The sequence below is a fragment of the Salmo salar genome, chromosome 13 (assembly GCF_965601325.2).
Source record: "Salmo salar chromosome 13, fSalSal1, whole genome shotgun sequence".
In the NCBI taxonomy this organism is placed as follows: domain Eukaryota; kingdom Metazoa; phylum Chordata; class Actinopteri; order Salmoniformes; family Salmonidae; genus Salmo; species Salmo salar.
The window spans coordinates 25,328,372-25,351,320 of record NC_138303.1 but is presented as its reverse complement, the minus strand read 5'-3'; the positions used below and the strand labels follow the sequence as shown (position 1 = coordinate 25,351,320).

The window sequence follows — 22,949 nt, the reverse complement described above, 5'->3', positions numbered from 1 at the left end:
GACCGGCAGTTCCAGAGGCTGCCGGAGACCTGGAATTCCACGTGGGTCGTGCGCGCTGGGACCACCAGGTTAGAGTGGCAGCGGCCATGCGGTGTGAAGCGTTTGTATGGCCTGTGCAGAGAGGAGAGAACAGGGATAGACAGACACATAGTTGACAGGCTACAGGAGAGGCTACGCTAATGCAAAGGATATTGAAATGAAAATTAACTAAACAACTGGGGAAGCGAGAGAGCAGGGCCTCCCTCACTAACCATTCACTGAAACACTCAAATCTAACTTTTCCAACTTCCACTTTAGAAATTATAATCAATGTAAACTACAGTGGTTCAATGTTTCCAGGAATAGGCTCAAACTTAGTTTATTTAGCTAGATAACTTGGTACAGTATTCTTCTGTGAAACCCACCCAGTGAACCGTGTCCTATGACGCCGTAGCTAACTAGCATGCTAGCATCCAATAACACACAGTTAGCACCAATACTTGGTTACAACAAACTACCAATGGATCATTCGTGTCTAGTTCCTTTCATAACGCAGAAGTAATTAAACGTTGGCTAGCTAACACAAAGTCAGTCCTGCTAGCTACACAAGTGGACTACATAACTCGAAAGTTCAGAAAGTTAAGCTTACGTTGCAAAAATCTTATTGACTAAAAATGATACAGTACTGCTAGCTGCTAGAGTTGCGTTTACCTTTATCTTTTATCTTTGATACATAGACAGCTATGTAGCTAGCTAACATTACACTAATCAAATTGTTCCGTTGTAATGTATTTAGTTTCTACAGTACTGCTAGTTGGTAAAGTTGGCTAGTTAGCAGTGGCTGTGGTGTTGTGGTGTTGACGCTGTTTGGAACGGCGCGAACGAACGAATACAGCTGGCTAGCTAACCTTGTTAGTTTCTCAAAGCTACACCTACACCTTTAGCTACACCTTTATCCTTGATGCAAAGACAACTATGTAGCTAGCTAGCTAACATTACACTAATCAAATCGTTCCATTGTAATTTTATGAAATGTAATATTACCCGCGGAGCGAAGTACAGCACGTCTACTCACTCCAGCATCCGGTCACTGACGGATGTCACGAATTTGACATGCTCAAAAATACTGCAGAAATGCAAAATTGACTGGCCCGATGAACTCAGGATGGCCGGGCAGTGCTAGTGGTTCCTCTCCATCGCTCATTGTGTTGATTTCATCATGTCCATTTGGTGATGTTTTTTCCACAGTCGCCATTTCCACAGTCGCCATAGACTCTACAGTATCTATACTCTCTACGGTATCTATAGCCTCACATGTCTATAGTCTCTCAGTGTCTATAGTCTCAGTAGTCTATGTAGTCCATAGTCTACAGTATCTATACTCTCTACAGTATCATAGTCTCACATCTCTATAGTCTCTCAGTGTCTATAGTCTCAGTAGTCTATGTAGTCCAGTCCACAGTATCTATACTCTCTACAATATCGCGTCTCTATAGTCTCATTAGTTTATGTAGTCATAAATGCTATAGTCTCTATAGACTCTACAGTCTTGCTGCTTCCCATACATATAGAATAGCACCTAGTGCACGTTATGCTATTCTTAGTGGATCCCCGACCAAATACAGTTGAAGACGAAAGTTTACATACACCTTACCCAACTACATTTAAACTCAGTTTTTCACAATTCCTGACATTTAATCCTAGTATCAATTCCCTGGCTTAGGTCAGTTAGGATCACCACTTTATTTTAAGAATGTGAAATGTCAGAATAATAGTAGAGAGAATGATTTATTTCAGCTTTTATTTCTTTCATCACATTCCCAGTGGGTCAGAAGGTTACACTCAATTAGTATGCGGTAGCATTGCCTTTAAATTGCATAGCTTGGGTCAAACGTTTCGGGTAGCCTTCCACACGCTTCCCACAATAAGTTGGGTGAATTTTGGCCCATTCCTCCTGACAGAGCTGGTGTAACTGAGGCAGGTTTGTAGATCTCCTTGCTTGCACACACTTTTTCAATTCTGCCCAAAAATGTTCCATAGGTGTGAGGTCAGGGCTTTGTGATGGCCACTCCAATACCTTGACTTTGTTGTCCTTAAGCCATTTTGCCACAACTTTGGAAGTATGCTTGGGGTCATTGTCCATGTGGAAGACCCATTTGCGACCAAGCTTTAACTTCCTGACGGATGTCTTGAGATGTTGCTTCAATATATCCGCATAATTTTCCATCTTTATGATGCCATCTATTTTGTGAAGTGCACCAGTCCCTCGTGCAGCAAAGCACCCCCACAACATGATGCTGCCACCCTCGTGCTTCACGGTTGGGATGGTGTTCTTCGGCTTGCAAGCCTCCCCCTTTTTCCTTCAAACATAACCATGGTAATTTCTCCAAAAGATACGATATTTGTCCCCATTTGCAGTTGCAAACCGTAGTCTGTTTTTTTTATGGCGGTTTGGAGCAGTGGCTTGTTCCTTGCTGAGCGGCCTTTCAGGCCTTTCGTTTTACCATGGATATAGATACTTTTGTACCTGTTTCCTCCATCATCATCACAAGGTCCTTTGCTGTTGTTCTGGGATTGATTTGCACTTTTCGCACCAAAGTACGTTCATCTCTAGGAGACAGAAGTGTCTCCTTCCTGAGCGGTATGATGGCTGCGTGGTCCCATGGTGTTTATACTTGCGTACTATTGGTTGTACAGATGAACATGGTACCTTCAGGCGTTTGGAAATTGCTTCCAAGGATGAACCAGACTTGTGGAGGTCTACAATTTATTTCTGAGGTCTTGGCTGATTTCCTTTGATTTTCCCATGATGTCAAGCAAAGAGGCAGTGAGTTTGAAGGTAGGCCTTGAAATTCATCCACAGGTACACCTCCAATTGACTCAAATGATGTCAATTAGCCTATCAGAAGCTTCTAAAGCCATGACATCATTTTCTGGAATTTTCCAAGCCGTTTAAAGGCACAGTCAACTTAGTGTATGTAAACTTCTGACCCACTGGAATTGTGATACGTTATAAGTGAAATAATCTGTTTGTAAACAATTGTTGGAAAAATTACTTGTGTCATGCACCAAGTAGATGTCCTAACTGACTTGCCAAAACTATAGTTTGATTAACAAGAAATTTGTTAATTGGTTGAAAAATGAGTTTTAATGACTCCAACCTAAGTGTTTGTAAACTTCCAACCTCAACTGTAGATACTTCTCATAAATGCCTAAATTAACACCTCGTGCTATTACCAGTGGTTCTCTGACCACGTAGACAGTTCTCACATAAATGCCTACAGACAATTGTCATTGGGGCCTCTCCTTCCCCCACTCTAGCCTTCTCCTAAGACTAGCTCATGCCTTGTTCTAAGACTAGTGGTACCCTTCTTCTACATCTTTATGTTACATTTTATTGGTTTTATAATTTATTACATTTTTATACAAATGTATTTAAATTGCCTTACTGAAATTCAGTAGAAATGTCCCTCAGAGGTTTGCGGATCAATTATCTTCCTCTGGGCAGCTCTCAATAAACGCCTGGTCTGGACGGGTCCACGTCGTCTTTGGTCAGACGGGAATTTCCCTTGCACGCCTTCACATGGAATGCACCACTGGTGTTCCCTCGCAGACCTTCACTGGGATGCTCCACAGATAGAATCACTGATCCAGTTCGTGATATTGGTGGAGATTCAACACCAGGGACACCTTAAGTCAATCTTAAATGAAATCACTTTATTATCAGCCGGCTGGAGAGGTTACAACAACAAACTCTGCACACCGTACAGGTCTATCAGAAAACTCCGCTGGGGCGGTCCCAACAACTGTCTTATATACAGCTATGCACAGACAAGTTATATTGCATGTTTAGCATAATTAATTCATGACTACCGGTGGCTCGCACATGACTGACCAATACCTCATAAGGCTCTCTCTCTCTCTCTCTCTCCAAGTTGAGACCTTGACACTGAGATACCTCGGTTGTTCCCATAGCAATATTCTGGGTGTACTGCCAATTTGAAGAACAGTGAGTGAGGATTCCTCCATACATGACCAGTCAGTCACCTGCATGAACCCATCTAATTGGTCACAAGAAGTAGCATTGATCTTGATTGATTTTGATACCCTTTGATCCCCACTACCTTTCAGTGTTAAGTTATTGTCAACAAGACTAGAGTGAGGCCTAACTTTCAGTGTTAAGTTATTGTCAACAAGACTAGAGTGAGGCCTAACTTTCAGTGTTAAGTTATTGTCAACAAGACTAGAGTGAAGCCAAAGTAGAAGGTAGCTCTTGTAATTCCACTCATCATTGAGGCCTGTGTTCTGTCAAATAGGAATCCACAGGTGTTCTGTCCAGTGCTATACTGGAAGCTCTAGAAAAGTTGCAAGAAATGCACTAATTCATAATTCTTCAAGTCCTTCAAGTCCGCCACTATTGTCCATTTTTTAACGGATCTGTTTTTTACCTGTCAGAATCCCCTCTGCACATACGTAACAGCGTAAGAATGTATGAAAGTCACCACTGACAGGGCAAGCTTTGGGTCACGTGATGAGAGGAAAACACTTCTGTTGGGTGAATATAAGGATTTATCTCCCAAAAATGTTGTAGGCTTTTAATGAGTGAGTTTGTAATGTTGTACTGCTATACATTTTATCAATGAGGACCAATGTGGTATTATCATATCCTTGATATGAGTCTCCATAACTGCCATGAATATGCTCATGTACTTCTTATTACTATAACCTACAACTATTCAGTTCTATGTAGAGTATGCTAAGACACATAAAATTATGAATTAGTGCATTTCTTGGCCCAACACCAGATCCGACTCTACTCTATGGTATTACTAGGATTAAGTAGTAGCATATGGTAAAAACTGTCTAGAACCCATCTGTCCACTAGGTAGTAGTGTATGGTAAACACTGACTAGAACCCATCTATCCACTAGGTAGTAGTGTATGGTAAACACTGACTAGAACCCATCTATCCACTAGGTAGTAGTGTATGATAAACACTGACTAGAACCCATCTATCCACTAGGTAATAGTGTATGATAAACACTGACTAGAACCCATCTATCCACTAGGTAGTAGTGTATGGTAAACACTGACTAGATCTAGAACCCATCTATCCACTAGGTAGTAGTGTATGATAAACACTGTCTAGAACCCATCTATCCACTAGGTAATAGTGTATGATAAACACTGACTAGAACCCATCTATCCACTAGGTAATAGTGTATGATAAACACTGACTAGAACCCATCTATCCACTAGGTAGTAGTGTATGATAAACACTGACTAGAACCCATCTATCCACTAGATAGTAGTGTATGATAAACACTGTCTAGAACCCATCTATCCACTAGGTAATAGTGTATGATAAACACTGTCTAGAACCCATCTATCCACTAGATAGTAGTGTATGGTAAACACCGTCTAGAACCCATCTATCCACTAGGTAGTAGTGTATGGTAAACACTGACTAGAACCCATCTATCCACTAGGTAGTAGTGTATGATACACACTGACTAGAACCCATCTATCCACTAGGTAATAGTGTATGGTAAACACTGACTAGAACCCATCTATCCACTAGGTAGTAGTGTATGGTAAACACTGACTAGAAACCATCTATCCACTAGGTAGTAGTGTATGGTAAACACTGACTAGAACCCATCTATCCACTAGATAGTAGTGTATGGTAAACACTGTCTAGAACCCATCTATCCACTAGGTAGTAGTGTATGGTAAACACTGACTAGAACCCATCTATCCACTAGGCAATAGTGTATGTTAAACACTGACTAGAACCCATCTATCCACTAGGTAGTAGTGTATGGTAAACACTGACTAGAACCCATCTATCCACTAGGTAATAGTGTATGGTAAACACTGACTAGAACCCATCTATCCACTAGGTAATAGTGTATGGTAAACACCGTCTAGAACCCATCTATCCACTAGGTAGTAGTGTATGGTAAACACTGACTAGAACCCATCTATCCACTAGGTAGTAGTGTATGATACACACTGACTAGAACCCATCTATCCACTAGGTAATAGTGTATGGTAAACACTGACTAGAACCCATCTATCCACTAGGTAGTAGTGTATGGTAAACACTGACTAGAAACCATCTATCCACTAGGTAGTAGTGTATGGTAAACACTGACTAGAACCCATCTATCCACTAGATAGTAGTGTATGGTAAACACTGTCTAGAACCCATCTATCCACTAGGTAGTAGTGTATGGTAAACACTGACTAGAACCCATCTATCCACTAGGCAATAGTGTATGTTAAACACTGACTAGAACCCATCTATCCACTAGGTAGTAGTGTATGGTAAACACTGACTAGAACCCATCTATCCACTAGGTAATAGTGTATGGTAAACACTGACTAGAACCCATCTATCCACTAGGTAATAGTGTATGGTAAACACTGACTAGAACCCATCTATCCACTAGATAGTAGTGTATGGTAAACACTGTCTAGAACCCATCTATCCACTAGGTAGTAGTGTATGGTAAACACTGACTAGAACCCATCTATCCACTAGGTAGTAGTGTATGGTAAACACTGACTAGAACCCATCTATCCACTAGATAGTAGTGTATGGTAAACACTGTCTAGAACCCATCTATCCACTAGGTAGTAGTGTATGGTAAACACTGACTAGAACCCATCTATCCACTAGGTAATAGTGTATGGTAAACACTGACTAGAACCCATCTATCCACTAGGTAGTAGTGTATGGTAAACACTGACTAGAACCCATCTATCCACTAGGTAATAGTGTATGGTAAACACTGACTAGAACCCATCTATCCACTAGGTAATAGTGTATGATAAACACTGACTAGAACCCATCTATCCACTAGGTAGTAGTGTATGGTAAACACTGACTAGAACCCATCTATCCACTAGGTAATAGTGTATGGTAAACACTGACTAGAACCCATCTATCCACTAGGAAATAGTGTATGGTAAACACTGACTCGAACCCATCTATCCACTAGGTGGTGCGCTGACAAACTGCTTAATCTCTGCTCAAATGTGTGCCATCCAGTGGTTATGCTGTTTATTAACGACAGGTGTACTAACCTTAACACAGAATACACAAACCTCCCTCATACATACCGGTATGCAACATGCATCTAAACAGTAGATAGCCTTTCTAAAGGACCTTGTTGACAATGGCTTTATTTAATCTGACCTAGTAAAATATATGGAAAAAGAACGCCAGAATGACACACATGATGATGCATATTAGAAGCCAAAGACCAACACATGCATACCATAAGTCATATATTTGTTTATTTAGCGTTGTCAACATTGTCACAGTTGAAGTTTTACAATAACTGGGGTCTTACTGACTCACTACTCACTGGACAAACTGAATGCACATAGAAATGAGGCCACTCTTGTCTTTCCCTTTGATGAGTGTGTGTCTGTCTGTGTGTCTGTCTGTGTGTCTGTCTGTGTGTGTGTGTGTGTGTGTTTAGGAGGCAGTGAACGTTATAACAGTCTGTCTTTGAGATCCACAGCGAATGACAGTTCAGTACAGTTGGAGGCAGAGACAAGCGATATGTTCTGAATCATATATTTCCCACCTCCCATATGAGGTGACGGGCACACCACCCTGATCTCCACGGCAGATGTTGGATAACAGTAGTGATAATATACACACTATGTACATATCCCTTTTCTCGCACTTGGTCCCTTCTAATCTTCATTTTAGATAAACCACCTTTTTTAGAATTCCATAATCAACACTTCTACTCTTCTATTTACACAACCATAGCCCTCGGCTCAATAACAACAGAAGTGCAACGGTGTTAATGTTTTGTTCTTTTTACAATGGCTATGTATATGCAGATGAAATAAATGCATGCTGAGCTCAAGTAACAATCAGCTTAACGTGGGACAGCAAGAGCAAGTCAACATCAGAAGATTCCAGATCTAAACCAAAGGAAAGGAAATAAAGTCAATCAACTTTACAGGCTGACCTGGTCAGCAAGCTCACAGTGAAAAGGACACACGATGCATCAGGTCCATGCAGTGCATTGTGGGGGTACTTCTCAGACTGTAGATCACTGTGGACATTTCTTGAAGCACTACAACACATATCAAGATCAATGTATACATTTCGTTCTTTTTTTTTTTTTTTTTACGTTGTCCGACCATTTCTGAGTTACAAAAAGGCAAATATGAAATTATTAGAAAGACATTCAATTGATTATTCATGTTCCAGATAAGATATGTTTATCTGTCTAAATGTCCTTATTTTTTTGTTATAATATCATGGCTCTAATATGAACGGTTGTGTTGAATGTAGTCTTATGGTTTCAGTTTTCTTAGTGAATGTTAAAATACATTTACACCCTGAATATTGGGAGAAACAGTTGACTCTTACTTTAATGTACACATGATAATAGACTCTTATTTTGTAGAATGTAGAAAGTTATTTTACTTTACATGTATCCCAGTTCCTTTTGCATTTCTTTGCTGTATATTAGATCTACATTTTTTTCCAGATTTCCTGAAAAATGAAAGCGCTCCTTCATATGTGCTTATCCAGCAAAATAGTTCTGTTCTGCCCACAGGGAAGCATATTCCTTTTAAAATATATACACACATTCCTCTTTCCTTCCACCGTGAACTGTGTAAGTCAGTACATAATCTGAAATGAAAAATATATATTTTTCACCTGAATCTCTTCCTGGACAACATGATAACAGACTTGAACCTGTAGAAGGCCTACATTTTTTTAAACGTGATTGCACTTTAATCGCTATGGTAACACTGATTTGTTATAGAATGTGGAGAGGATAGCCTCACATCAATAACATTACATGCAACATCACTTATTAGACATTCCACTGAATTCCAGGACTGTGCTTCTCAGAGAACCATGAGAACAACCACACATTAAGCCACTGAGAGAGAACGACAGGGGTCCGAACTAAATAAATAAATAACGACACAACATGAAAACATACAAAACAAACAGAAGGGACCCTTTGCTTGTTCTGAATGTACAAAATCAGTACGAAGATATTGCACGTACAGAATGATATAAACAAAGTTGACAAACAAACAAATAATTCACTACATACTTAAGAGCTTATTTTAGTCACTCAACTACTCAGGTTTTGTGAAGAAAACAAAAATATAGTAAATTATGAAGAAAAAAAATGATTATTGTATTTCAATTTGAAGAGTCAAGAATGCAGCTGCATCACTGGCATGAGACGTTACCAGCTCTACTGTGGGTCCATCAGTAAAGTCTCCGATAGGTCAGGCAAGCTGTGAGCTGAGCCAGCATACAGCCAAGAGAAGCCCATTAGCTCAACAAGAGAGCTGTGACACATCTTCACTGCTATCTTACTACATGTCCTTACTCACAGTGCTAAACATATAAAGGAGTACTATACTGAGCTGAGAGGGACCCATCTACCCAGCAGATGAGCAACATATGCTCAGTAAATGCCCATGCCAAGAAGTGTCTGTCCACTAAGGTTTTATACAGCACTAGGAGGGCCATGTGCCACAGCTGCATTCCTGAGTCTCTCAATGCTCTGGTTGGAAGGCAAAGGGTTCCAGAGCAGGTTATTGGCCTGCCTGACAATGTGGGTTCACGCCTCCTTTCCATCTATCCTGTTACCATAGAGTCAGTATAATACTGAGAAAGTTCCTTTCTAATGATAATAATAATGGTTGTATAATCTTAGAAGGTACTTTACGCACAATATACTGTACATGAAGTCTGGACTAAATAGTTTATGCATTAGTAATTGGCACATTTATTAATGAGAGTTAGTAGACAACACGTAAAGCTGTCATCTACAGTAAATGCAGCACTAGAACTACTACCATTGAGACTGATCCTCAGTTGTTAGCCTGTCCATTGGTCTAGGTATTGTGAAATGATTACACCTAGCTTTTCTACACTACATGAATTCTACGAAAGGCAACAACAAATAGCATTCTTAAAAATAAAGAAAGGGTTTCACAAACCTCAAGAAAGTAGTGTTAAAGCTAGCCTTGTTTCGAAAAGACTGTGTACAATATAATATGCCATCATGACAGAGAAAACAGTCAGAAATGTTTTCCCAGGCCTGTCCCAACTCCTTACACGAAGGGAAGACAGGCTATTGAAAGAACAGAGCAATGTAGAGAGGCCTACAGAGATGCACGGTTCTCTTCAGCCGTCACAGCCGGGTTTGGTGTGAGTTCACAGGGATTAGGAGGGAAAGGGTTTCCCCGTACAAAACGCCTCCTCTCTCAACCCCTGACAGAAAGAAAGAGGCCCCCACTCTAAGGTTCGAGCCGTGGCCCTTTGTGGAGGAATTGAGTCTGGTTTCCAACCTGCATATTGGTGAGATGCTGAAATAGGGAGGGGATACAGGTGACTACCAGAGGTCCATCTCAACCACAGCAGTGGAACACAGTGGACAGGCCATGGACAGTATACCCTCTGTCCCATTGGTGGACGAGTCGCTCTCTCTCTCCCCCTCCCCTCCCCCCCTCTCTCTCCCCCCTCCCCCCTCTCTCTCTCTCTCTCTCTCTACCCCCCCCTCTCTCTCCCTCTCTCCCTCTCTCTCTCTCTCTCGTCACACCACGGTGCTGATGCCACTGTGCTTGGGTTTGGACCCGCCGGGTGCCGGGCTCTGCTGCTGACTGTGGTGGTGAAGGGCATGCTGGGAGTGTGAGGCATGATGGCCGTGGGTGCTGTGACTGTGCTGTGGTACAAGCGGGTGTTGGTGTGAGTGGGAGGAGGATGCGTATGCTGCCGGGTGCTGGTGGTACTGTGTGTGGGGCGGGGGGTGGTAGTGGTGGTGGTGGTGGTAAGGAGGGGGGTTCTGCTGGCAGTACTGGGAGTGGTGGAGCTGGGCCTGGGCTACCTGCTGGGCTGTGTGGTGGAGGTTGGACGGATGGGGCGTGTGGGAGATGAGGGTGGGGTGACCGGGCGGAGGAAGAGGAGGATGGCTCTGGGATGAAGGCTTTGCCCGCTTGCTGCCGAAGAGCGACCCGAGGAGGGAGGAGGAGTTGGGGATGGTGGGGTGGCCCCGGGGCGGGCCCTCACTGCGGGGGGTCGTGGCTCTCCGGCGTGTGTGGGGGCTGCTAATGATGGACCCCTGTGGGAGAGAAGAAGGGGACATCATATCTATCTGTACCTTTAATACAACTGGACATTCACACGGTACCTTTTACTAGTCTAAACTACCATCGTTTAGGCTACGGTGCAAATGGAAATGGTGCAAATTGCCTGCATATTCAACAGCAAGTTGCACAACGTTACAGACAGAGCATGCAAAAAAATGAACTAAAAATGCCATCTCATGATGGTTGACAGACAAATAATGAATGGTAATATTAGTGTTATGGCCACTCTTGACAATGTTACAAATGAAGAAACCTACATTTCAAAACAAACTCTAACATAACGTGTGAAATCTGTTCAACGTGTGAAATCTGTTCAACGTGTGAAATCTGTTCAACGTGTGAAATCTGTTCAACGTGTCTATGAGATTTGAAAACTGAACCTTCATAATAGATGCATCAAAACTATACAGGCCTATACATATTCATATTGTTGAACGCCTTCCAAACCTGCACAGAGTCCCACATGCAAATGGTTAAAAACAATGGAGGCAGCGGATCCACATGCAGAGGAGGTAACAGGCATACTCTCTATCCATATTGGGTTAGCATTCAACCAGACAGCAGGAAGCAGCACATTTTTAAAGAACTCTGTTCACTTCTCCCCTGTTCTAGTTCCAACTCTATCCTTTATGTAATTCATCCACCTTTTAGAAGCCCTTCATTTGGTTCATGCTCTGTCCAAGGTTGTAAAGAGACCCTATAGATTTCTTTGAAAGTGGAATGACATTTTAAGGGTCCCCAGACTCTAAAACCAACACATGAACACATGGAATGAATAAATGATGATGAATGAAATCCACATCTTTCATATTGACTATTTAATATTGTGTGTAAAAAAGCCCATTGATAAGAGTTCTGATAGTGAGATATTGTAGAGATACTGCTGTAAAATAACCTACCTCCCTGAGCTTCTAATCTCTCTGGGCTTTCTTTCCATAGAACAGGCAGGGGACAGGAGAGGGACCAGGGTGGTGAGAGAGAGGAACCAGGGGACAGGAGAGGGACCAGGGTGGTGAGAGAGAGGACCCAGGGGACAGGAGAGGGACCAGGGTGGTGAGAGAGAGGACCCAGGGGACAGGAGAGGGACCAGGGTGGTGAGAGAGAGGAACCAGGGGACAGGAGAGGGACCAGGGTGGTGAGAGAGAGGAACCAGGGGACAGGAGAGTGATCAGGGTGGTAGGAGAGAGGACCAGGGAACAGGAGAGTGATCAGGGTGGTGAGAGAGGAACCAGGGGACAGGAGAGGGACCAGGGTGGTGAGAGAGGAACCAGGGGACAGGAGAGGGACCAGGGTGGTAGGAGAGAGGAACCAGGGAACAGGAGAGTGATCAGGGTGGTGAGAGAGGAACCAGGGGACAGGAGAGGGACCAGGGTGGTGAGAGAGAGGAACCAGGGGACAGGAGAGGGACCAGGGTGGTAGGAGAGAGGACCAGGGAACAGGAGAGTGATCAGGGTGGTGAGAGAGGAACCAGGGGACAGGAGAGGGACCAGGGTGGTGAGAGAGGAACCAGGGGACAGGAGAGGGACCAGGGTGGTGAGAGAGGAACCAGGGAACAGGGAACAGGAGAGTGATCAGGGTGGTGAGAGAGGAACCAGGGGACAGGAGAGGGACCAGGGTGGTGAGAGAGAGGAACCAGGGGACAGGAGAGGGACCAGGGTGGTGAGAGAGAGGAACCAGGGGACAGGAGAGGGACCAGGGTGGTAGGAGAGAGGACCAGGGAACAGGAGAGTGATCAGGGTGGTGAGAGAGGACCCAGGGGACAGGAGAGGGACCAGGGTGGTGAGAGAGAGGAACCAGGGAACAGGAGAGTGATCAGGGTGGTGAGAGAGGAACCAGGGGACAGGAGAGGGACCAGGGTGGTGAGAGAGAGGAACCAGGGGACAGGAGAGGGACCAGGGTGGTAGGAGAGAGGAACCAGGGGACAGGAGAGGGACCAGGGTGGTGAGAGAGGAACCAGGGGACAGGAGAGGGACCAGGGTGGTGAGAGAGAGGAACCAGGGAACAGGAGAGTGATCAGGGTGGTGAGAGAGAGGAACCAGGGGACAGGAGAGGGACCAGGGTGGTGACAGAGAGGAACCAGGGGACAGGAGAGGGACCAGGGTGGTGAGAGAGAGGAACCAGGGGACAGGAGAGGGACCAGGGTGGTGAGAGAGAGGAACCAGGGAACAGGAGAGGGACCAGGGTGGTGAGAGAGGATCCAGGGAACAGGAGAGGGACCAGGGTGGTGAGAGAGAAGATCCAGGGGACAGGAGAGGGACCAGGGTGGTGAGAGAAAGGAACCAGGGGACAGGAGAGGGACCAGGGTGGTGAGAGAGGATCCAGGGAACAGTAGAGGGACCAGGGTGGTGAGAGAAAGGAACCAGGGGACAGGAGAGGGACCAGGGTGGTGAGAGAGAGGAACCAGGGGACAGGAAAGGGACCAGGGTGGTGAGAGAGGAACCAGGGAACAGGAGAGGGACCAGGGTGGTGAGAGAGAGGAACCAGGGGACAGGAAAGGGACCAGGGTGGTGAGAGAGGATCCAGGGAACAGGAGAGGGACCAGGGTGGTGAGAGAGGATCCAGGGAACAGGAGAGGGACCAGGGTGGTGAGAGAGGATCCAGGGAACAGGAGAGGGACCAGGGTGGTGAGAGAGGATCCAGGGAACAGGAGAGGGACCAGGGTGGTGAGAGAAAGGAACCAGGGGACAGGAGAGGGACCAGGGTGGTGAGAGAGGAACCAGGGGACAGGAGAGGGACCAGGGTGGTGAGAGAGGATCCAGGGAACAGGAGAGGGACCAGGGTGGTGAGAGAAAGGAACCAGGGGACAGGAGAGGGACCAGGGTGGTGAGAGAGAGGATCCAGGGAACAGGAGAGGGACCAGGGTGGTGAGAGAGAGGAACCAGGGGACAGGAGAGGGACCAGGGTGGTGAGAGAGAGGAACCAGGGGACAGGAAAGGGACCAGGGTGGTGAGAGAGGATCCAGGGAACAGGAGAGGGGCTTTAGAGTTACATAACACTGGGGGGAGAGTAGGTGCTACAACAGGTATTCACTGGCACCCCTGACTTTGGTAATAGAACCCCAAAGCAAAGTAAAACTGCGGGTCTGGACATGGCTGAATGGAGGACAACAAACATTTGGGGGAGGGGTTGGGGGTACGATGACGACACAGGGACCAGAGGGAGGGAGGGAGGGAGGGAGAATAGTAGTAGAGTCATGCTTGTTTCAAGAAAAAGGGCAAACTGGCCACATGACCAAAACAAGAAATGTCTCCCATCTAGACAAGGCCAGCTTCAGAGGCAGGCAGCCCATGCATGCACACGAACCGAGGCAGGCAGGTTGTTAAAAGGCATCCGAGAGAGAAAAAAAATTATCATAACACTAAATGAACTGAGAGTCTATGAAGCAGAGGGGGGTGCAAGACCAAAAAAAATGTACGGAGTATTTTGACAGTGCACATCATCACATAGAGAGTAGCTTGGATACCAGCTGCTTCCAACTTACTTCCATATTGCTGTCTAGTGATCCTGCACTGCTGCGGCGCCCACGCTTGCCTGCCCGAGACATGCAATACCACAGATTAGAGATGGATAGGACAGCACTCCTGGATCAACTACAGAGGTTTAGGCAGCCCTCCTCTCCCCTAGGGGGCAGTGCAGGGGGTTGTGAGTAGTACACTGGAAGCTGAGATAAATCTGGGCTGAGGTGAGAACAGGGGATCAGGAAGAGTGTGGGGAACCGGTTGATAGGTAGGTATTACTGTGGCGAAGTTAAGGCTATTATTTTTGCAGCTTTGTTCAGAGATAAAGACAAACATTTGGTCTGTGTACTTCTACACTATTCATATTATATATCCTAGATTTCTGATAATAAGCTTTCTAAAATACTCAAGTGATGCTAGAACGAATCTCCGGCATGGGCTCAAACTTAAAAGGACAAGGAAATCATTTTTGTAACATTAAGCTGAGGACATCTGCATAACTACAAAGCGTTTAGCAAACTATACTCTACAACTACTTAAGATTATCCATTGTTGAATTTTTTTGTTTTGTCCTGATAAAATGTGACAACAGGGATTTAATGTTGTCACAAGATGTAGATTGTCATAAGGGAAGGTCACAGCTGGCTTTGAAGAGAGCCAATGGCAGTGACAGTCACGGAGGAGGAGGAACATCAAAAGCAATACAATGGCTGTTGCACATGAGATGTACGAGCAAATACAGAAAAGGCCCAAGGGCAAACAGAGCGGTTTGCCACTGTTAGAGGCTCAGCCAATGGGTACAGGACCAGTCTTCACATATGGAGAAAGGAGAAAACCCAATGGGAATGGAAATATCAGGAAGTACATAATGAGATGGAGAATAACGAGAAAAGAAAAAAACACAGGAAATGACCACACTATCATGCCACGTCCTGCGATTAGACAGGGCTTAACCATACACACACACAGGATACGCTATGTTGTTCTATTGACTTCAGCACTGACTAACCTTATCATATCAGTATTTCAGTACAGTATCCAACATGACAATAGAAACAGAGCAAATACTTCCCAATGTGAGATACAGTAGGACTGTAGGACCCCTATATGGATTGCATTACGTTACCATGATGTCTTAACATAACTGAGATCCAGAATGAATGACGTGTCCTCAAGGTGCTGAGCATTAGAGTCAGAGATGCTATGTGAAGTACTGATATTCATGACAATGAGATGCTTGTTGTCATTTTGGAACCAAATCTCATCTTTTGTCAGTTATTGTATGAGAACATATCCCCATTGAGTTCAGTGGGGTTGAATCACAGCAATGAGAGAATGACTGGTAGGGTGAGTGAATAAATGGGAGATTAATTGAACATTTAACAAGCAAAGCTCGTCATGAAATGTTTTGAGAAACAATAGGGATTTAAGAATGAGAATGTGACACGTAAAGGTGCAAAAATCAAAGGTGTTCATTGAGATATAAAGTATATTTGGATTCAGATACAGGGAAGAGAGCCATCCTTCAATATCACTTTTCAGTGAACAGGCAAATCCTCTAAAGTAGGCCTATGGATAATATCATACCAAAAAGCTTATTCATTTAGAAACTTGTATTTTTCTATGGCACTCACCTACTTCTCGTTTCATATCCCAGGTTATGATAATACTATTTCACATTGAGGTAGGGCACCAGTATCAGAAAATCATCTTGGGACTAAACTTACAAAGGACCTTAAGCTCAATGATCCTGTGGAGTCTCACCCTGCCCATGTATAGTATGCCTTTTAGTTATTTCATAGGAACATCTCACTGGAATAATGTTTTGATTGATCATCAATACAGCTTAGGGGAGGAGGGGAGAAGTCTGACATTAATGCATGGTGCTCTAAAACATAATGTTGGATGCTCTGAGATATATCACTATAGGACCAGTAAGGAAGTAACAAAACAGAGGGTCTCTCCCAGGAAAGGACCCTCTGGTGAACACAATGATGACCTTTGACCTTACCTGCTTCAGAGAGGTCGCGGAGGGAGCTGCTGAGGGCGCTCCTCTTCAGGCCCTCGCCCATAGTGTAGGTGTCATCCAGACTGGCACGGTTCATGTTGCCGTTGCCAGCCTCCTTCTTCAGCCCAGAGCTCTGGGACATACTGGGCCTCACCACCCCTTTCTGCTTCTCCAGCTCAGCTGTATATCAACATACACATTCTTTTATTTTTTATTTTATTTCACCTTTATTTAACCAGGTAGGCTAGTTGAGAACAAGTTCTCATTTACTGTGACCTGGCCAAGATAAAGCAAAGCAGTGCGACAAAAAACACAGAGTTACACATAAACAAACGTACAGTCAATAACACAATAGAAAAATCTATGTACAGTGTGTGCAAATGTAGAACAGTAGGGAGGTAAATGGGGAGAGAGTAAGGTGAGGAGTGTGTGTGTGTCTTTGTTTCAGTGCTAGCTTTCAGACACACAATAGTTCTACATTTCCTCATATAATTTCATCACTGGCACTAGCCTTATTTTCTCATAGACTATAGGTATACATTTGGTAACTATTGCATACACATAGTAATTAAATGTTGCATTGTTAGTGCACCTATATCTTTTTGGACGTTTGACTCGTTCTTAGAAATAGTGTTCTGTGTGTTTCCCTTTGATGAATCCCACAAACACAGTCCTCCTCCTGATAGCCATCCTGTGAACTCTATAAATAGTCCTCCTCCTGGTAGCCATCCTGTGAACTCTATAAATAGTCCTCCTCCTGATAACCATCCTGTGAACTCTATAAATAGTCCTCATCCTGGTAGCCATCCTGTGAACTCTATAAACAGTCCTCATCCTGGTAGCCATCCTGTGAACTCTATAAATAGTCCTCCTCCTGATAGCCATCCTGTGAACTCTATAAATAGTCCTCATCCTGATAGCCATCCTGTGAACTCTATAAATAATCCTCCTCCTGATAGCCATCCTGTGAACTCTATAAATAGTCCTCATCCTGGTAGCCATCCTGTGAACTCTATAAATAGTCCTCATCCTGATAGCCATCCTGTGAACTCTATAAACAGTCCTCCTCCTGGTAGCCATCCTGTGAACTCTATAAATAGTCCTCCTGGTAGCCATCCTGTGAACTCTATAAACAGTCCTCCTCCTGGTAGCCATCCTGTGAACTCTATAAATAGTCCTCATCCTGGTAGCCATCCTGTGAACTCTATAAATAGTCCTCATCCTGATAGCCATCCTGTGAACTCTATAAATAGTCCTCATCCTGATAGCCATCCTGTGAACTCTATAAACAGTCCTCCTCCTGGTAGCCATCCTGTGAACTCTATAAATAGTCCTCCTGGTAGCCATCCTGTGAACTCTATAAACAGTCCTCCTCCTGGTAGCCATCCTGTGAACTCTATAAATAGTCCTCATCCTGGTAGCCATCCTGTGAACTCTATAAATAGTCCTCCCCCTGGTAGCCATCCTGTGAACTCTATAAACAGTCCTCCTCCTGGTAGCCATCCTGTGAACTCTATAAACAGTCCTCCCCCTGGTAGCCATCCTGTGAACTCTATAAACAGTCCTCATCCTGGTAGCCATCCTGTGAACTCTATAAACAGTCCTCCCCCTGGTAGCCATCCTGTGAACTCTATAAACAGTCCTCATCCTGGTAGCCATCCTGTGAACTCTATAAACAGTCCTCATCCTGGTAGCCATCCTGTGAACTCTATAAACAGTCCTCATCCTGGTAGCCATCCTGTGAACTCTAAACAGTCCTCCTCATAAACAGTGAATTAGTAATGAGGACCATGAGGCCCTCTCTGCCTCTATTTCACTGAGTTTACATGACCCACGGCGGCAAGGGAGGGAGGGGCGGACAGAGGGAGGGAAGGAGAGGGGGACAGAGGGAGGGGCGGACAGAGGGCTGGAGGGGCGGACAGAGGGAGGGAGGGGTGGACAGAGGAAGAGCTAAAATGTCTGCTCACACTCTATCCTGTATTTCTCCATTTCCTGGACCTCTGCAATGGACTCCCGCAGGTCGTCAGTAAACTTCTTGCGGTCCTGGGGGTTGGGCGCGTTAAAGTTGATGAGGACTTTGATGTCGGCACCTGGTATGGCTGATGTAAGCTTGATTCCATTCCCGTAATCTGGACAAGAGAGAGAGCAAGCGAGCTAGAGAGAGACCTTTAAAACTAGGTCCATCGACCACAGATGAAGTTTAAAAGAACACGTTCCGAAAATCTGTCTGATGTTTTGAAAGTATAAACAGTGTCTCATTCCATCATCCCGGGACGGTTAGATGTATTTCTGTGGTAAATTAAACCCAGTGGGATGTACTATATACAGTGCATTCTGAAAGTATTCAGACCAGTGGACTTTTTCCACATTTTGTTCTAAAATTGATTAAAATATATATTTTTTCAATCTACACACAATACCCCATAATGACAAAGTTAAAACAGGTTTTTAGATATTGTTGCAAATTAAAAAATTGTTAAAAACCTAACTAACTTATTTACATAAGTATTCAGATCCTTTGCTATGAGACTCGAAATTTATCTCAGGTGCATCCTGTTCCATTGATCATCCTTGAGATGTTTCTACCTGTGGTAAATTCAATTGATTGGACATGATTTGGAAAGGCACACACCTGTCTATTTAAGGTCCCACAGTTGACAGTGTATGTCACAGAAAAAAACCAAGCCATGAGGTTGAAGGAATTGTCCATAGAGCTCCGAGATAGATTGTGTCGAAGCACAGATCTGGGGAAGGGTACCAAAAAATGTCTGCAGCATGGAAGGTCCCCAAGAACACAGTGGCCTCCATCATTCTTAAATGGAAGAAGTTTTGAACCACCAAGACTCTTCCTAGGGCTGACCGCCCGGCCAAACTGGGCAATCAGGGGAGAAGGGCCTTGGTCAGGGAGGTTGACCAAGAACCCCATGGTCACTCTGACAGAGCTCAGTTCCTCTGAGGAGATTGGAGAAACTTCCAGAAGGACAACCATCTCTGCAGCACTCCACCAATCAGGCCTTTATTGTAGTGTGGCCAGACGGAGGCCACTCCTCAGTAAAAGGCACATGACAGCTCATTTGGAGTTTGCCAAAAGCAACCTAAAGGACTCTGACCATAAGAAACCAGATTCTCTGGTCTGATGAAACCAAGATCGAACTCTTTGGCCTGAATGCCAAGCGTTACGTCTGGAGGAAACATGGCACCATCCCTACGGTGAAGCATGACGGTGGCAGCATCATGCGTTTGGGATGTTTTTCAGGGACAGGGACTGGGAGACTAGTCAGGATCGAGTGAAAGATGAATGGAGCAAAGTACAGAGAGATCCTTGATGAAAACCTGCTCCAGAGCGGTCAGGAGCTCAGACTGGGGCGAAGGTTCACCTTCCAACAGGACAATGAACCTAAGCACACAGCCAAGACAACACAGGAATGGGCTTTGGGACAAGTCTCTGAATGTCCTTGAGTGGTCCAGCCAGAGCCCAGACTTGAACCCAATCGAACATCTCTGGAGAGACCTGAAAATAGCTGTACAGTGACGCTCCCCATCCAACCTGACAGAGCTTGAGAAGATCTGCAGAGAAGAATGGGAGAAACTCCCCAAATACAGGTGAGCCAAGCTTTTAACGTCACACCCAAGAAGACTCGAGGCAGTCATCGCTGTCAAAGGTGCTTCAACAAATTACTGAGTAAGGGATCTGAATACTTATGTAAATGTGATATTTAAGTTTACATTTTTTTGTAAATGTGCCAAAAATGAAAAAATCCAGTTTTTGCTTTGTCATTATGGGTTATTGTGTGTAGATTGATGAGAAAAAACTATTTCATCAATTTTAGAATAAGGCTGGAAAAGGTCAAGGGTCTGAATACTTTCCGAATGCACTTTAAGCATGCTGGGTTAACACATTGGGGAGATGGTGAATTGGGAGTGAGAGGTCTGTGCCACTTACGCTGGTTCTCAAACATCAGAACCTGCATCCCATACAGAGAGAAAGACTGCCTGAAGCTGTATGTCACAGAGTTCTTCTTCTTCTGGAAAATCTTTGTCACCTGCACCCAAATAAACACACAAACAAACACACAGCCAAATACACAAGTTATACTGTGGGGGCAAGAAAGAGAGAGAATAAAAAAAAGCTTAGACAGAGGTTTAAACTAAAAAGACTGGATCATTGTTGTTGCTGTGAGGCTAGAATGATCATATTTAGGACAGGATAGGACAGGAGAAAGGAAGGAGACGTACCACCAGAAGATCATTAAACAGGAAGATCTCCCGCTGGTGCAGGCCCAGCTTCTGGAGCTTGTTGGGGTCCGGCACTTCAAACAGCCGGCAGTAGCAGACCAGCCTGCGATGGGGCAGGGACAGGACCTAGAAGCCAAAACATCATTACTCCCTAACACTCAGAGGTCCGGCCCTGAGCTCAGGCCACAAAGTAATATGACCCCAAAATAGAACAGTTTTTACTCCGTAAAAACAGTTATATTTTGGGGTCATATTAGAAATGCACACACTCAGATATACGCACACACGCACGCACGTACGTACGCACGCACGCACACCCTCAGCTATGCCGTCAGGGAAATAAAAACGGAAACTATGAGCCTCCATTTTAGGATGATTTAGTGTGAGGAGTGCAAAGGAAACGGCTTTTAATGATGTCTGAATAGTGTACTCCAAACCCCCTGGTGCTGCTGGTTCTCCTTGTTACATTATTCATCCTAATGTATTAATTGTCGTTTGGAGAGGTGGTTTCACCACCCTAGTTTGTTTGGGAGTCAGGGGGACACACAGTAATTAGACTAGGTTCCCTTAGACCAAAACACATCTGTCATTTATTCCCTCAAACAATGTGCTCATAAAAGTTTAATACTAGCAAATTAAAACTGACTAAAACGGTCTGATTCATCCAATGAAAATTCATGAAAAGCAGGAGCTGGTAGATCATTTTCCTGTAGAATAATATGATTATGTAAACAGTGTAATGTAGAATAATATGATTATGTAAACAGTGTAATGTAGAATAATATGAATATGTAAACAGTGTCATGTAGAATAATGTGAATATGTAAACAGTGTCATGTAGAATAATGTGAATATGTAAACAGTGTAATGTAGAATAATATGAATATGTAAACAGTGTAATGGCAGTGTAATGTAGAATAATTTGATTATGTAAACAGTGTCATGTAGAATAATATGAATATGTAAACAGTGTCATGTAGAATAATGTGAATATGTAAACAGTGTAATGTAGAATAATATGAATATGTAAACAGTGTAATGGCAGTGTAATGTAGAATAATATGATTATGTAAACAGTGTAATGTAGAATAATATGATTTTGTAAAAAGTGTAATGTAGAATAATATGATTATGTAAACAGTGTCATGTAGAATAATATGATTATGTAAACAGTGTCATGTAGAATAATATGAATATGTAAACAGTGTAATGGCAGTGTAATGTAGAATAATATGAATATGTAAACAGTGTCATGGCAGTAGAACAGAAGCCTGCAAGCATATAGGTTACAGAAGTTACATCGTTTATTATTCTCCTAAATATATTCAGAACAATCTTTCAGCACTTCTCACCCCTAAAACATTCATGACTAATAATACCCACTCTAACAAATGCCCTCTGTCTGTGTGAGGCTTCTGTGTGTGTGTGTGTGTGTGCGTGCGTGCGGCGTCTGTGTGGTCTGTTCCTGGCAGTTATATATGCCTGGCTCAGTATACAGTCAGTAAACACTGCAGCTCACTAGCACCTAGGAATTTATATGTGTTGACTCTGTCTACAGGAGCATCAAAAGAGATCCTGCTCATCTCAGTAATAGGTATGGGCTTTCAGGGGAAAGTAGACCCTTAATAAAACGAAAGTAGTCTGATACAACAAGTATCTACAGGACTTGGATGATTTTAGGCATCCTGATACAGTAAGACTGGGTGATGGTAGTTTAGGCCTAACACTAGATACAAGTACAGTCAGGGCCATCATTATTGGCACCCTTGATGAAGATGAGCAAAAAAATACTGTATAACATAAATAATACAAATACTGAGCTAGATTGTATGCTAAAACAGTTTGAAAATTATATATTTTTATACTAATATAATTGCTCATCTCATCGCTGGTCTTGAATCCCATTGAAAACCTGTGTTTTGAATTGAAGAGGGCAGTTCATAAGAGCAAATGAAGGATATCAAGTATCTCGAAAAATTCTGTATGAAGGAATGATCTAAGATCCCTCCAAATGTGCTCTCCAATCTTACAAAAACATTTTAGAAAAAGGCTCAGTGTCGTTATCTTCGCAAGGCGAGGGCGTTGGAGTATTGAAAACAGGGGTTCCAATC

The 22,949-nt window shown here is 43.7% G+C and overlaps 1 protein-coding gene across 9 annotated transcripts in view; it reads right to left on the bottom strand.

Moving 5' to 3' along the window:
- Positions 1–7,262: 7,262 nt before the first annotated feature.
- LOC106566761 (IQ motif and SEC7 domain-containing protein 1) overlaps positions 7,263–22,949 on the bottom strand; it is a 121,955-nt gene continuing 106,268 nt past the window's right edge. For 8 of the 9 annotated variants that reach the window (XM_014135128.3, XM_014135130.3, XM_014135132.3 and 5 more), the window contains exons 9-14: positions 20,839–20,964; positions 20,546–20,645; positions 18,570–18,731; positions 16,606–16,782; positions 14,618–14,667; positions 7,263–11,108 (exon numbers count right to left, since the gene is read on the bottom strand). In XM_014135128.3, coding sequence (XP_013990603.2) covers positions 10,584–11,108; positions 14,618–14,667; positions 16,606–16,782; positions 18,570–18,731; positions 20,546–20,645; positions 20,839–20,964 — 1,140 coding nt within the window. In that variant the 3' untranslated portion in view covers positions 7,263–10,583. The remainder of the gene's footprint in view (positions 11,109–14,617; positions 14,668–16,605; positions 16,783–18,569; positions 18,732–20,545; positions 20,646–20,838; positions 20,965–22,949) is intronic. The other variant, XM_082959907.1, reaches the window with a different exon arrangement.